General features: G+C 46.5%; 1 protein-coding gene across 2 annotated transcripts in view; it reads left to right on the top strand.

Moving 5' to 3' along the window:
- MYOM2 (myomesin 2) overlaps positions 1-14,593 on the top strand; it is an 81,783-nt gene that overhangs the window by 60,150 nt on the left and 7,040 nt on the right. For both annotated transcript variants that reach the window (XM_073798727.1, XM_033848854.2), the window contains 5 exons: positions 820-887; positions 6,836-6,949; positions 7,139-7,226; positions 7,750-7,788; positions 12,260-12,365. In XM_073798727.1, coding sequence (XP_073654828.1) covers positions 820-887; positions 6,836-6,949; positions 7,139-7,226; positions 7,750-7,788; positions 12,260-12,365 — 415 coding nt within the window. The remainder of the gene's footprint in view (positions 1-819; positions 888-6,835; positions 6,950-7,138; positions 7,227-7,749; positions 7,789-12,259; positions 12,366-14,593) is intronic.

Here is a 14,593-nt window from a genome sequence, read left to right as displayed (position 1 = left end):
AAAATGCATATTAACTAGATACAAAGGAAAATGGATAAATTTGAGAAACTGAACTACAACCCAAGGGTTTATTTGAAAAATGTTTCTTATATGGGATTTCTATAGTTTTTGGAAAGAAGTTAGAATACAGCTTTTAAAATATAAAATGAAGACATTATTTTTATTGTTTTAAGTTATTTTTAGTAGTCAAAAATATTTAGTTTACTCATTTCTACAATATGATTTTTTTCCTACAATATGATTCCTACAACTTTGTAGGATGTATTTATATGGAAGAAATCAATAAATACTTTCTAAAACTGCTTTGTATTTTTGTGTTGAATGTATTATTAGCATATGACTTCTGCATTTATATTAAGTAAAAATGATATTTTTGAAAGATATGTAAATTAATCTTTGATTTCAAATGCTATATAAATACCATGTGTTGACATACTTGCTAGGTCAAATGGCTTTTTCTTCATCTTACCTCAATTAGTTCTCCTATTTTAACGTTTTTCTATACCATGCTGTTGGATGTTGTTAGACACACGTCTTGAGAAAAAAATATAATATTTCATTATTCTTCCTGCTAAAGAGCAATAGCTATTAGACATCACCGAGAAGGAGAGATCAGACAGCATCACCCAGCTAGAAATAGAGATTTCAGTATCAGTATTGCACACACTGATTGCGGAGCCCTGAAAATTAGTTTTATTAAATTATCTTGGTTTCACACTGAACAGCTACTTTCTTCTGCCCAAAATGCATTTGTATGTGTGTGTGTAAATGTATACATTTTTTTCCTTTATTTAAACTTTTTTCCCTTTTCCCCGCCAGGCCCTCATTTCGCTGAGTTTCTGCACTGGGATGTTACAGAAGATTGTGAAGTCCGGCTGGTCTGTAAGGTGAGGAATCGGTTCTAGCCAGGAGAGAGTGAGACTCCCATTCTCGTGACAGTGGAGACAGTCAGGGAGCAGCTACGTTCAGGTCACACTGGTGGTGAAGCGCAGGGGGTTGGATTAGGGGCGGGTGGTACTCAGACTTTCAGTCTCGTCTGTGGTCTCTGTCAACAGATTACAGGGGCAACGGAACGAAGATTCAAGTAGGTAGTTTATAAAGTATTTATTTAAGATTTCAGTAAGTGAACATATGGGAAAGAATGCTATGGTGAAATGTATCTGGTAATTTCTATGCTGCTCATATGATTTCTTTAGGAAATAAAAGGTATGTTTGGGGAATAAGATGCTCTTAAGTTTTTGTTTGAGCAATTCAGTCATAAAGTAAGCCTGAATCACTACTAACTATAAAAATCTGTATTTTGGGGAACAGACTTTAAGTTAACGAGCCCCTGCTATATGGCTGTCTCTGTAGAAGAAGAGGCTGTGGGGAAAGCTCGATCGTGCATCATTTCTGTTCCCAAGCTACTCATAGACAAGAGAGGAAAACAAGCAGACAAGTCAACAAAGCGGTGAATCCTGAGCTGAGTGCGGGGGGATGACCGGGGATGACCGAGAAGGATACAGGTCGACGAGGGTGGTCCTGAGCTGAGTGCGGGGGGATGACCGAGAAGGATACAGGTCGGCGAGGGTGGTCCTGAGCCGAGTGCGGGGGGATGACTGAGAAGGATACAGGTCGACGAGGGTGGTCCTGAGCTGAGTGCGGGGGGATGACTGAGAAGGATACAGGTCGACGAGGGTGGTCCTGAGCTGAGTGCGGGGGGATGACTGAGAAGGATACAGGTCGACGAGGGTGGAAACTGCTCCCACAGGCTGAACTGTGAAACAGCCGCGTGGGAAACGGAGCCGCAGCATTAGAGGGTGAATTATGAGTCGGCCGCTGTGGAGAGCAGTATGGCAGCTCCTCAGAAGTAATGGGTGGAATTACGGTACGATCCAGCCTCAGATAGATACGTGTGCACCATGATGGTGGCCGCGCGATTCACAATAACCCAGTGTGGAGGCGGCCCAAGTGCCCATCGATGGATGGATAAACAAATGTGGTAAATTTGAGGACTGTCATTCAGCCTTTTAAAAAGGAAGGAAATCCTGTTACCTGCTGCAACACGGATGACCCTTGGGTGAAATAAGGCAGACCCGAAAGGACAGACCCTGTATGATTCCACTTACGTGAGGTCCCTAGAGCAGTCAAACTCATAGACAGAGAGTAGGATGGAGGGGGCCAGGGGCTGAAGGATGGGGGTAGGGAGTCAGTGTTTAATGGGGACAGAGTATCAGGTTGGGAAGGCGAGAAAGTTCTGGAGGTGGTCGGTGGTGATGGTTACCCAGCAACGTGAATGTGCGTAGTGCCACAGAACTGTACACTTAAAAATGGTGAAGATGGTAAATTTTATGTCATCTGTATTTTACCACAATAAGAAATACATAAGGTTGGTAAGACAGTTGGGGGCTGGACCAGAGGGCATCCAGCAGGGCAGAGGTGGACTCTGGTCTGCAGACGGCGGGGAGCCTGCCTTTGGGGTTTTCAGGAACGTGATGACTCTGGCTGTTTCTTAAGGCCGGAGGGGAGGCTTCCCAAGAGGCTCAATGAGAGATGGGAACTCAGACGAGCATAGTGGTCACGTGCACAGAGTAGGAGATACACTGGAAGACTGTTGGGGAGCTACGTTTCCGGGAGGAGTCGGTGAGAATTGGATGTGAGCGAGGACAGTGTCTTGGACGATCTTAGGTCTCTGTCTTGGAGACCAGGTGGTGCTGTGATACTAACCGGCACTGCAGGGGCAGGACCAAGTCTGAGGATTTTGAGGATAAATTCAGTTTTGCAAGTACTTCGTTGGTTACGCCTGTAGCACAGGCGATATGGTATAACCAGCGCACCGTGAGCCCGGCCCTCACAGCAAACTGAAGCTCTGCTGTGGAGGCTTATGAGGTAGCGGGACACGCGTGGCAGTGAGCACGACGCCGTGGGGCAGGTTTGCTGAAGGGCAGCCTCTGGAGACAGAAAGATAACGGAAACTTGGAGAATTTTGGAAAATATCATGTTGTCAGAGTAGAACAGGAGAGAAGGATTTTTAAGGGAATTACCGAGGGGAAGTCCTCAGAGAAGTGAGAGGAGAAACAAGAAGCGGCTTCATGGAATGAGGAAGGTGAGGAATTCAAGGAGTGAAGACTGCACAGCGGCGTCCTGAGTGAGGCGAGGGCTGATGCGGGGCCTGCCGCCTGTCCGGGTGGGCTGGTGGCCGGGGGCTGGGAGTCCGAACGGCGCTGGCTGATGGGATGGAAGATGGGTGAAGACTGAGCTGAGCCCATCACAGCCTGGGAGTCCCAGCGGGTCGTGGACGTGGGGGTCAAGTCCTTCTCTCCCCGCTGGCTGGATGGGGACATTCAATCATGTTTAGACGCTGAGCGGGAAAGCAGAAGACAAATCAAGGGTGAAGGCCACCTGTCAGGATGGCCATCATCAAAAAGACAAGAAATGACAAATGTTGGCAAAACTGTGGAGGAAAGGGAGCCCTCGTGCACCGTTGGTGGGAATGTAAATCGGTGCGGCCATTGTGGGAAAACAGTACGGAGGTTCTCAAAAGATTAAACATAGAGCTACCAGGGTTTCCCTGGTGGCGCAGTGGTTGAGAGTCCACCTGCCGATGCAGGGGACGCGGGTTCGTGCCCCAATCTGGGAAGATCCCACATGCTGCGGAGCGGCTGGGCCCGTGAGCCATGGCCGCTGAGCCTGCGCGTCCGGAGCCTGTGCTCCGCAACGGGAAAGGCCACAACAGCGAGAGGCCTGCGTACCGCAAAAAAAAAAAAAAAATAGAGCTACCATATGATCCAGCGATCCCACCTCTGGGAGTCCATCTCAAGGAAGTGATGTCACTGTTGTGGAGAGACACCTGCACCACGTGTTCGTAGCAGCATTGCTCACAATGGCCAAGACGTAGACACAACCAAAGGTCTGCTGACGAATGAATGGCTAAAGAAGATGTGACACACACACACACACACACACACACACACACACACACACACACAGGAATATTATTCAGTCATAAAAAGATGGACATTCTGCCATTTGTAACAATATGGATGGGTCTTGAGGGAAATAAGCTCAGTGAAGTAAGTCAGACAGAGAAAGACAGACACGACGTGATTTCACTTCTATGTGGAATCTAAAAAAAGCCAAACTCATAGAAGCAAAGAGACAAGTGGTGGTTGCTAAGGGGTGGGGGAGATGTTGGTCAAAGGGTACAGACTGCCAGTTATGAAATGAGTAAGTTCTGGGGTCTCATGCCCAGCGTGGTGACTGTAGCTAATCACACTGTATTATATACTTGAAAGTTGCTGAGAGAGTGACCTTGCGTGTTCTCACCGCTCACACGTACACAGTGGTAACCATGTGAGGTGAAGGATGTGTTAACTAACCTCATTGTGGGAACCATTTTTGCAATATATACGTGTATCGAGTTGTGTACATTGTACACCTTAAACATACACGGTGGTAAATGTCAGTTAAGGCAGCGGCTGTGTTGTAGTCAGTTGGCCTTTTTTCTGACGAGGGTGTCCTGAGTACATGCTCACAATGGCGGTGGGACAGATAGGCTCCCCATGTGCTCTGACATGGCGTAGGCCCTCCTGTGAATATTTGATAAGATTTTAAGTTCCCTGATCAAAGTGAGTCATAAGTCTTTGAACACAGCTATTGGAGAAACTGAATAACTATTGCTTGAGAGGTGAGTCTTTTGCAATTTAACCCACCTAGCCTGCGTACTCATGTCCCATCACTCCTGGGGTTCCGTGAACCCTTCTTCCACATAGGTTTTTGCCTAATAATACTTTGGCAGGTGGTTATGGTTCTATTTACTTACATAACAAAACACATGGAGAAAAATCAATGTGTGGACGTATTCATATTATAACTTTACAGAAAACCATCTTTTAAAAGAAAAGTTTAAGGCAAGAGAAGCCTCAGTCATGAACGGAAGGAAATCTGGGAGAGAGATTTCTCACACACCTCCAGTAAAGCTTTGGGGAGAGCGCCCTCAGACACTGTGAGAGTCGGGCAGGGCCCCGTGTCTCAGGAGAGATCCTGTGGTGACCTTTTCCTAGATACTTACGTGCATGTGAGGTGCGCGTATTGAAAAAGTGGTAGAGGACTTCCCTGGTGGCGCAGCGATTAGAAATCTGCCTGCCAACGCAGGGGACACAGGTTTGAGCCCTGGTCCGAGAAGATCCTACATGCCGCGGAGCAACTAAGCCTGTGCACCACAACTACTGAAGCCCGCGTGCCACAACTACTGAGCCCGTGCACCACAACTACTGAGCCCGTGAACCACAACTACTGAGCCTGTGTGCCTAGAGCCCGTGCTCCGCAACAAGAGAAGCCACCACAATGAGAAGCCCACGCACCGTAACGAAGAGTAGCCCCCGCTCGCCGCAACTAGAGAAAGCCCTCGCACAGCAACGAAGACCCAACGCAGCCAAAAAGAAAGAGGGAGAGGGAGGGAGGGAGGGAGGGAGGGAGGGAGGAAGGAGGGAAGAAAATAGAAAAAGTGGTAGAGACATTGCAGAGAGTTCAGAGAAGCGACAAATGAGTTATTTGGGGACAGAAGACACCCCCCTCCCCCCCCACCCGCACCCCGAGCTACAGGACAAATAAAGTAACTGAGGATATAGGTTTTAGAGAACAGAGGCTGAAGGTCATTGGAAAGGTTTTTATTTAGCACCCAAGGACCGACAGTGTAAATACCTTGGAAAATGAGAGTAAGAGGCAGCAGTGCTGAATTAAGGTGGGGGAGAGTCGGGGATTGGCTTGGCGTGGAAACGGACACAAGGGAGATTTTGAGGTGTTAGGACAAAGGACATCGTCTGCTGGAATTGCTTAGCTTCACTTCATCCTGACTGTCACCGCGTGGTCCTGGCTTCAGAAGGAAGAGCCTAGCTCCCAGACCAGCGGGAGACAGCCCTGCACTTACTCTGAAACATTTATGGAATTATTCTCCGTATCGGGCACGCTGCTGTGCCCCGTGTGCGAGTGCGAGTAGAACATTCCGGAGCCCTGCCGTCTGGGATTGTCCCCCAGGGATGTCACCAACGACAGCAACTGACGTAGCTGCTACGGGAAGTCTAAAATACGTTGCACTGCTACACTCTCGGAACTAATCACGCGCTCTCAATGTTGGTAGTTTGTTTTTTGTCGCTGACATCTCTGTTCTTGAGTCTGTATGGGATGTGAATGCAGAATGGTCCGTGTCACACAATTCAGTGTGATCAGTACATTCCGCTCCAACAGAGCCAGAATTCTTCTTCTTCGTGGGACGTGTAGGTCAGAGCATGTGACTTGAGATCCTTACTCATCTTTGGAATTCTGCAAAGCTGAGTTTCGAGTTCAGCTTATGGCAGAGATTGAATTTCGAGGAATTTTAGTAGCAGGAAAGTCCTCGTGCCCAGTGGGCTCGTTTTGCGTTAAAGTTTCTTTCCCCTGCGTCTGTGTGTCCGCAATGTCATGTTGCCAAAAAAGCAGTCACTCAACAGTTTTATAGGCCAATAATGATATTTTATATTATTTATAAATTTAAAATACACTGCTTACATCTTGTCTTTATTATTGACATCTCACATGAACCAAAAAACCTTGCACCGTCTAATTTCATGGGTTAGCACGAAGAAGAATCATTTGTTCTTCCGAATGGAACTGTCAGGGCTTAATTATTTTAGAAGCTGAAATTTAGAAATGTATTTGCTATTATTAGAACCGACAGCTTTCCCATGTGCATTTGTCTGAGACTGTCTATAATAAAAATTGATTTTTTTTTTTAGGTCCGTGATTTCAAATCAGAGTAGACTTTTTTCTCATGAGCCACAGCGATTCACATACTCAACGTAAGATTCCTGTCTTGTAGGTTGCAAACACCAAGAAGGAAACCGTTTTCAAATGGCTAAAGGATGATGCTCTGTATGAACCGGAAAAGTTGCCTGATCTGGAGAAGGGGGTCTGTGAGCTGTTCCTACCAAAGGTACATTGTGTTAAAGAAAAGAGATAGAAACAAGATAAGAAAGTTCTCTCAAACCACCTGTGAATTCTGCATTATCTCCCAGTTTGCCTCCTAAATTTCCATGGTTTGCAAAGAGAACGTATCAGCCTGTATTACCTTTTGTATCATGGCGTCAGTTTTATGTACATATGGGATGTGTTTTATTTGCAGTTGTCAAAGAAGGACCATGGTGAATATAAGGCAACCTTGAAAGACGAGAGAGGTCAAGATGTGTCTGTCCTTGAGATAGCTGGCAAAGGTAGAATAAAACCTTCTTCCTTCTACTAAAAGGAAATCCACTTCGCCAGCAGGATGAACTGGGTGATAAAGGCACAGCGTCTGTATCCTTAGTACATATTGTTTCTTTAGCGGGGACACAGGAAGAGAAAATAGATTTGTACTTGAGTTGCATTCAAAGCTGTTTGAGTGTTTTAGAACAAGGTATGATACTACTCTGGGCTTCAATGAAATGCTGTCTTAGTTCACCTTCAAGGAGCCAAGTTCTATCTTGTGACAAATGTATTAAAGTGATCGAAACAGTGATGAAGAGGTTCAATTAAATGTATGGTCGGATTTATGTCGAGCAAAATGTTCCTTGTTTAAAAAGTGAATAGATTAGAAGGATTTATCGCCACACGTGAGCCCTTTATGGATAACTATTGCCATTTTAATGTTTCATTTTTCAAATGAACATCCTGATTCCCTGTATCAATTTAATTAAACATGAAAATGCTGCTGATAAAATTAGACACCGTAATGGTACGTTTCCTTCTTCCTTTCAGTGTACGAGGATATGATTTTGGCCATGAGTAGAGTCTGTGGTAAGTAAATGCCTTCTAACTTTCAAGTCATTTTGGTGCTAAAATTGCTATTTCCCGAGAAGGGCATTTTCCACAGCTAATGGAACCACAGTGCATCTCCTGTGAACAGGCCCCAGATTCAACGGCGGAACAGTTATCTGACTGTTTAAGGGGGTTTTCGGAATATGTTTTTAAGGGGGTTTTCGGAATATGTTTTTCTTAAAAAAAATATTAGGAGAGACAAAACAAACTCAGTTTGGACTCCCTAATTAGCCACTTCTTATAATTTGCCTTAGGTCAACTCCGATGATGCTTTGTCCATAATTGCTCTCAGCGTCTGCGTTACAAATGCTGAATAGCGATAATGAATTTTGAAGCCTCTGGTTTTATGTCTGGTTTAATACATACTAAACCACTTTTTAGCTTTGCAGATAAATTCTTCCTCTCTATTTACCCTTCCCTGGAAACTGTGAGAACAAAGATGTTGGTTATTAATTTGATAATAATAGCTTAAGGGCTTTCTGCTGATAATAAAATTTTACGGCTGTGGGCTTTCTAGAGGTGACCTAATTGATGTCATCAGATCAGGCAGCTAAGGCCCGGAGCAGTTAGGTGGCTTAACCACGGGGCTCTGGAAGCCTGTCAGGACCAGAAGCTCACATCTCTCCCAGGTCTGAGCTCAGCTGCTGCCCCGTAAGGTTTTTCGGTCATTATTCTGGAAAACTTCTGACGTTTATTTTTTCATCACTCTCTCAAAACGTCCCCGTAAGGTAGACTGTTCCTCTTTGCTTTTGCTTGTCACGTAGGTGACCACATTTTGAATGAGTTTTACTGCTGATGATTATTAATGGGCCGAATGCCACTCCATGGTGTACACGCCGCTTTGCGCAGGTACATGAAGCCACTTGAAAGGCGGCTTCACGCTTATGCTCCATGGGATGACCTTGCATTAAAGCATCATGTGACCTGTAACATTGGTGATGCGAGTGGTCGTGGTGTCTTGAAAAGTGAAGGTACCAGTGAAGGGGACAGAGGTAGTTTCCTATTGTATTCTCGTGATCTTGGGTCCCAGATGCCCGAGCCTGGAAGGACCACGTGTGTCTTACTGAGAGTGTGGTGGGCAGAGAGAAGGCACGGGACACACGGCATCACGTTTCAGCCTCTGTCCTCCCGAGGAGCCAGGCCCTGGGTCTACTGGACGCTGCGTGTTCAGTGCTGTTGCAGCCGGAAAGAAGCAGAGCAAGCGTTACCCGATCTACGAGGTGGCTGTGTTAGTAGCAAGCGGGGGCTTCTCCGCAGCCCACGTGCGCGCCCCGTTATCCCAGAGCTTACCCGTCTTCCCGGCCGTCCCGCTCAGGCTGCAGTGGGCTCTCCCCGCAGCCCTGAGGTGTCGTGGCCATCTGGGGTGTCGGTCCGGGTGTGACATCTGTGGTTCCCACGTCCCCTTGCTGCATCCATCAGGGACCTCGGTCACCTCCATCCTCTGTCCTCTGACCTCAGGGAAGCTGTGCCTCTGCCTCTTCTGTGTCTTCTGAGAGCCCTTGGGGGTGCTGACGCCCAAGCACATACTCAGACATGCTCACACGTACACACACCCTCACTTCTCCTCCACCTGCCCCCTGCCCCCCAGGAATATTCTTAATCCTTGAAGACGCCATGATTCCTGCTCGGGTTCCAAGTGGGCTCTTGTCACCTGCAATCAGTGGCTTTTTAGACCTAATGCAGCCCCGAGCTGGTCTAACCGATAGCAGACAGCGCTGAGCGCACCACTCCTGAAACAGCCGGAGTGAAGATGGGTACGCGTCCTCCGTGCTCTGCTGACAGTCACGTGGACGCTGTGACGCGAGTCACGGTCTCGCCACGCGTGTTGGGTGCCTGGTGGCCTCTGCCTATTGAACGAGGGTCCAGCTCCACCCGGGAGAGGCGTTTTGGGTCAAACTCTATAGTTCCACGGAGCAGCGTCAGACGTAATACTGGGTTGTTGTAAGGAGTACTTCTGAATTTTCAAGTAGAGAGCTGTCAGAACAGTGATTTCCTGTTTCCTGGAGCACAGAAACGTTTCCCTATTCGTTTTCTTGGCTTTTAAACCAAATTTCCCTTCACAGCTTGGGGGGGGGGGGCGCGGTGTGGGGAGATAGTGTTCCCGGAGCTTCTAAGTCCAAACAGCCTCTGGGGTTTGCATGTTGGGAAGCAATCAGTGGCTCTTCTTGGGGACCCCCCCCCAAATTTTGTTCGAATTTCAGGGCCAACTAGAGGCTTTGGATAAATATGGGATCCTCACGTCAGCCTCCCGGGCTTCCTCCTTCCCGACCCTGATCCCACAGAGAGGATCCTGCAGCGGCTTGTGGGTGGCAGAGTGTAGGAGGCTTTCCTGCCAGGTCAGCTAGCAGCCCGCAGAACAGAACTGTTTGTTCTTCGTGTCCCGAAGGTTAAAGGCTGTGCTTGGCTGTGAAGCAAACCTGCTGTTATAGAGAGAGTTAGGGTTCCTCAACCTCTTCATCCTTATAATAAGGAATTTGGACAAGGCGACATCCAAGTTCTCATCTGGATGTAAAGTTCTGTAATTCTCTGGCTGCAAACAAACCCGTTATAAAAATCGATGCCAAAGTTACAGTTCTCTGCGTGGATGATGCTCTGTGTGTATGTGTGAACGTGCATGTGCTTCTGTGTATGTGTGTGCATGCCTTTGACATTTCTCTTCATTTCCATGCTGACTTTTGAGATGGAGAAAGCACAATTGGAGACTCAAAGTCCTTGGTTAGGTTTTCGGCATCTCCATGAACTGTATCTGACAAGATGTGCTGAGGGACTCTGTATTTTTGCAGAACCTTGGAAGAGACCCACATTATCTAGATGAGGACTCTGGTCACCGAGAAGTTGTGTGATTTGTCCTGGGTCACTCAGTTAACCACTAGCAGAGTATTCTCATGTCCCTAGATTAGGAGTCCAGCCTTCCTTCTACAGCGCTTCGGAACTCCCCCCTCATCACGAGATGTGTATTCTAAGACGTTACCCACCCAGCTCTTTAACGTTGGCAGTCCTTCAATTTTACAAAAATGTCTAAGGTGTATTTTGCCTAAAGGGGGCCAAGGTTAAACTGTATACCTTGATTTTTAATAGTTATAGAACTCTGAAATGTCTAATCAAATAACTTTCAGAATCAGTTGTGAAACAGAAATACCAATAGCAGAACTTACTTTCGGTGTGGCGACTGTGTAGATTGAATACCTATCTGGTTAAATTTTGTCTAATAAGATATAAATGCCCCTTAAGCCTTCAAAATCAAGGCTCAGTAAGGATGCAGCGGATATAAAATCAGAAAATAGGGATACAGCTTCCTAGGTCACGTTGCCCTGGTCAGCGTCATTCTTTGAAGTCAGGCTCTTGTAATCTGATTACTTAGAACATGCATCCTGCCATCCTTTCCTCCCTGTGGTGGGCGAAGTTAATTATCTGTTGATTTTCTAGCTGAAATGAAACCCATCTGGTTCTGTGGGGTAGCGTTTAATTCTGTGTGCAGGGCTTGATTCTCAGTATTTAGGGAAAATGCCAGGCACCATCCTTGCATTTGAGCTGAGAACTGCTCTCCTGTCTGTCCGTTTCATGGATGGTACCTTTCCCTCCTCCCCGCTTGAGTGGAAAACCCTGTGGGCTCGTGATCATTTACCGACTGCGAGTGTAGTCTGAAAAATGACCCTCGACTTGAAGCTATTTGGCCTCCTTAAGACTGCAACACTTCCGTATTTTTGTGCTCAGGGATGTGCAGCTTGTTACCCTCTGCATCTGGTCAGCCCACTGCCCTCCCCCATGTAGGGAGAAGCAAAGCGGAGGAAGGGGTTTGGAAAAATCATTTTCTGCCTTTCTCTCTGGGCAGGAGTAGAGAGAAAGAGGACGCCAGAGGCCATGGAGGTCGGGCATTCAGCTAGACGGGCTGCAGCCACGGAGCTCCATGAGGGGATTCCCATCCCTACATCATTTACATGGATTTTCCAGAAAGTTCTATAGGGGATTGAGTGCCTAGGGGCTCCATTCCCTTCAGGGGAAAGGTTATTTTAGCAAATGCCAGGAAGAAGGAGTGGGGAGATGCAAGAAGGTAGATGCAATCTTGCAGACAGGGCAGACCCCGTCAGTTTGGAATCTCATCTATATGGGAAGCTTGTGTGTGGTCTAATTTATAAGTTGATTCCTGTGGTAATGACGGGATGGAAGTGGTCAGGGATGTGAGAAGTGCCCTTAGGGAATATTTTCTTGGGGCCATTTGAGTTCCTTGATGCTATTGTCAAAGAGATTTTCAGATAATTTTGGTGTGGCAAAAGCTTATTTAATGAATGAACATGGCCTGGGCAAATGGTAAGGATTTGTGGCTGACGGATGTTAGAATATATGCGTGAGGATGCATTTACAGCAGGATGTAACCTGGCCACAGGGCTTGTCCATCCTCACACAGCACAGACGGCTTTCCTCAGATCTGAGTATGTTTTATTTTCTGCAGGAGCCTCTGCTTCTCCACTGAAGATACTTTGCACCGCGGAAGAAATAAGACTTCAGTGTTTCATGAAATATTTCACCGAAGAAATGAAAGTGAACTGGTACCACAAGTAAGTGTCCATGTGCCGTGGACTGTGGCCATGCCATCCATGGGGCGGTGCCCAGGGCTCACGGCTGGGACACGCGTTCATAGCCAAGTCTGCTCAAGACTTTGTAGTTTTGAGAAATGATGACAGCCTTGGGCTCGGGGAGGGACCATCACAGAAACTGGGGGGGCAGGGAGTGGGGGGTGGAGAAGGAGAAAGATAAAGATGTGCCTGAAGGTACTGGAGACAAAGTTCTTCAGGGTTTTGGTTTGGACAAAGGTGGTTTTACTGGTGACACACATTTTGTCTGGAATCCAGCAGAGCTAATGGAAAAATAATATTTGGAAAAGGTGCTCCAGATTTCCAGTCTGTTGGTTTCTCACTAGATTGATTAAAGAGAAAAGGACCAAAACAAACTTAATTGTACGTAAAAGAAGAAAGCGAGAGGATGAAACCCTGTACAAACAGCAGGTTTTCTCTGTATTTCATGTCTGCTGCTGGTTGCCTGTCCAGGTGGGCATGTTCGCTACTAAAACATTGGAGACTCTCATTATGGTCACAGCGTGTGGACGAGTGCCTGCCCCCAGCCCCCTGGAGTTTGCCCTTCCGACCATCCCCCCAGGGTTATCTCTAACGCACTCCGTCAAAGGGGGCGGATGGAGCGGGGACCATGGTGTCTGTCTCTAACCTGAGGACATGGGCAACACTTGCAGGCCAAGTTTTCAGTGATGTCCATATACCAAAGTCGTGTGCTCCTCCATGGACTGGGACCTCAGAGTGTCCACGTCGTGCCTTTAGATGTTATTTTCCCTAATTAACATTTCAAGAGGCAAACTTCATGCTTATGACTAATTTACTTGTAAAAGCATTATTGAGGTGAATCTATTCGTGAGTAAACCGAAGTGCTGAATGGATAAATGTCTTGGGATATCTTTTTCCTATTTACATTTTGACGTGCTGTGCTTTTGTCGTAGATGTTAGTTATGATCAGAAGCATAAACTAAGAAGATGTACTGACGTCTTAGTGCATCTGTGTTTGGAATCCTGCGTCTCTGTTTTTGGTAGTTAGTATGGAAATCTGTATCGGGTGCAGTCACTGCAGATCCCATACTAAGGGGTTTGTGGGGAAGTGGCTTTTTCTGGAGGATTCCAACAACAGGAGCTTTGAAGATTGAAACTCTGGTGTAGTTTTGTGATGTAATTGTTGATAAGGATATATTTTTTAAAACCAATGAGTAAATGTCTATTTCTAGCGGAATCAGACCTTCTCCTGGAAAAGGAGAATGAATCACTTCCTTCTCTGGGCTTCTTTGTCATTTACAGCCTATCATCTTTCAGTAAGTTGTGTGCAGCTGTGATAAGGGTCTTATCTTCCCTGGTAAAGGCGTCTGTCCCCTGCAGGGGGCTGCTGCTTCTCCAGCTTTGCCTCCCAGGGCACGGCTCGCTCTGTGCTGGGTGCCGGGCGTGCAGAGTTTAAATACATGCCACATCCCGCGGGAACACGTGCCTGGGCACGTGGGTACCTGTATGTTGTGTTACCGTGTGTTATACACTTCACGCACATGATTTCATTTAACCCTCACAAAAGCCCCATGAGCTTGGTATTAATACTCATATTTTATAGATGTGAAAACTGAGGTTTTGCAAGCGGAAGATAAATCATTCGTTCAAAGTCACGCAGCTAGTAAGTGAAAGACCAGGGATCGAACACTAGTTGGTCTGATTCTGGCCACTACGGTGCTGAGGGCCATCCAGCCGAAAGGAGGGGACTGATTGCAGGCGGACAGACGGACTGAGAGATAAGGGCTCGGATCACACGTCTGCCTCATCAAAAAAGTTGTATCAGAAGAAACCATCCCTAGAGACCAACAGAGCTCGCGGTCGTGTTGCAGATTTCCACGGACTCCTGAGCGTGGTTGTCGCCATGCCTTCTCTTCTTCAAGCAGAATCAACACAAGTATTCCTTCAGTTCTTTAATAACTAAAATATAACCTTTAGTTATTTTTTACTACTTGACTACTACATAGTATTCAGTGCTACGTTAAACTTTATTTTATAGTTATATTCTATCACTGAAATATAACCTTGGTTATTTTTCACTATTTGACTATTAAGTAAGTTCTTGTGAGGCAATACTTGGAAAAATAGAGAATAATATAACACATTTGTTGAAATAACAATCTGCGGGAACTCCCTGGTGGCACAGCGGTTAAGAATCCATCTGCCAATGCAGGGGACGCAGGTTCGAGCCC

Source organism: Tursiops truncatus, chromosome 21, assembly GCF_011762595.2.
Source record: "Tursiops truncatus isolate mTurTru1 chromosome 21, mTurTru1.mat.Y, whole genome shotgun sequence".
Taxonomy (NCBI): domain Eukaryota; kingdom Metazoa; phylum Chordata; class Mammalia; order Artiodactyla; family Delphinidae; genus Tursiops; species Tursiops truncatus.
The sequence above is the reverse complement of the archived record's forward strand: the minus strand, read 5'-3'. Positions and strand labels throughout refer to the sequence as shown.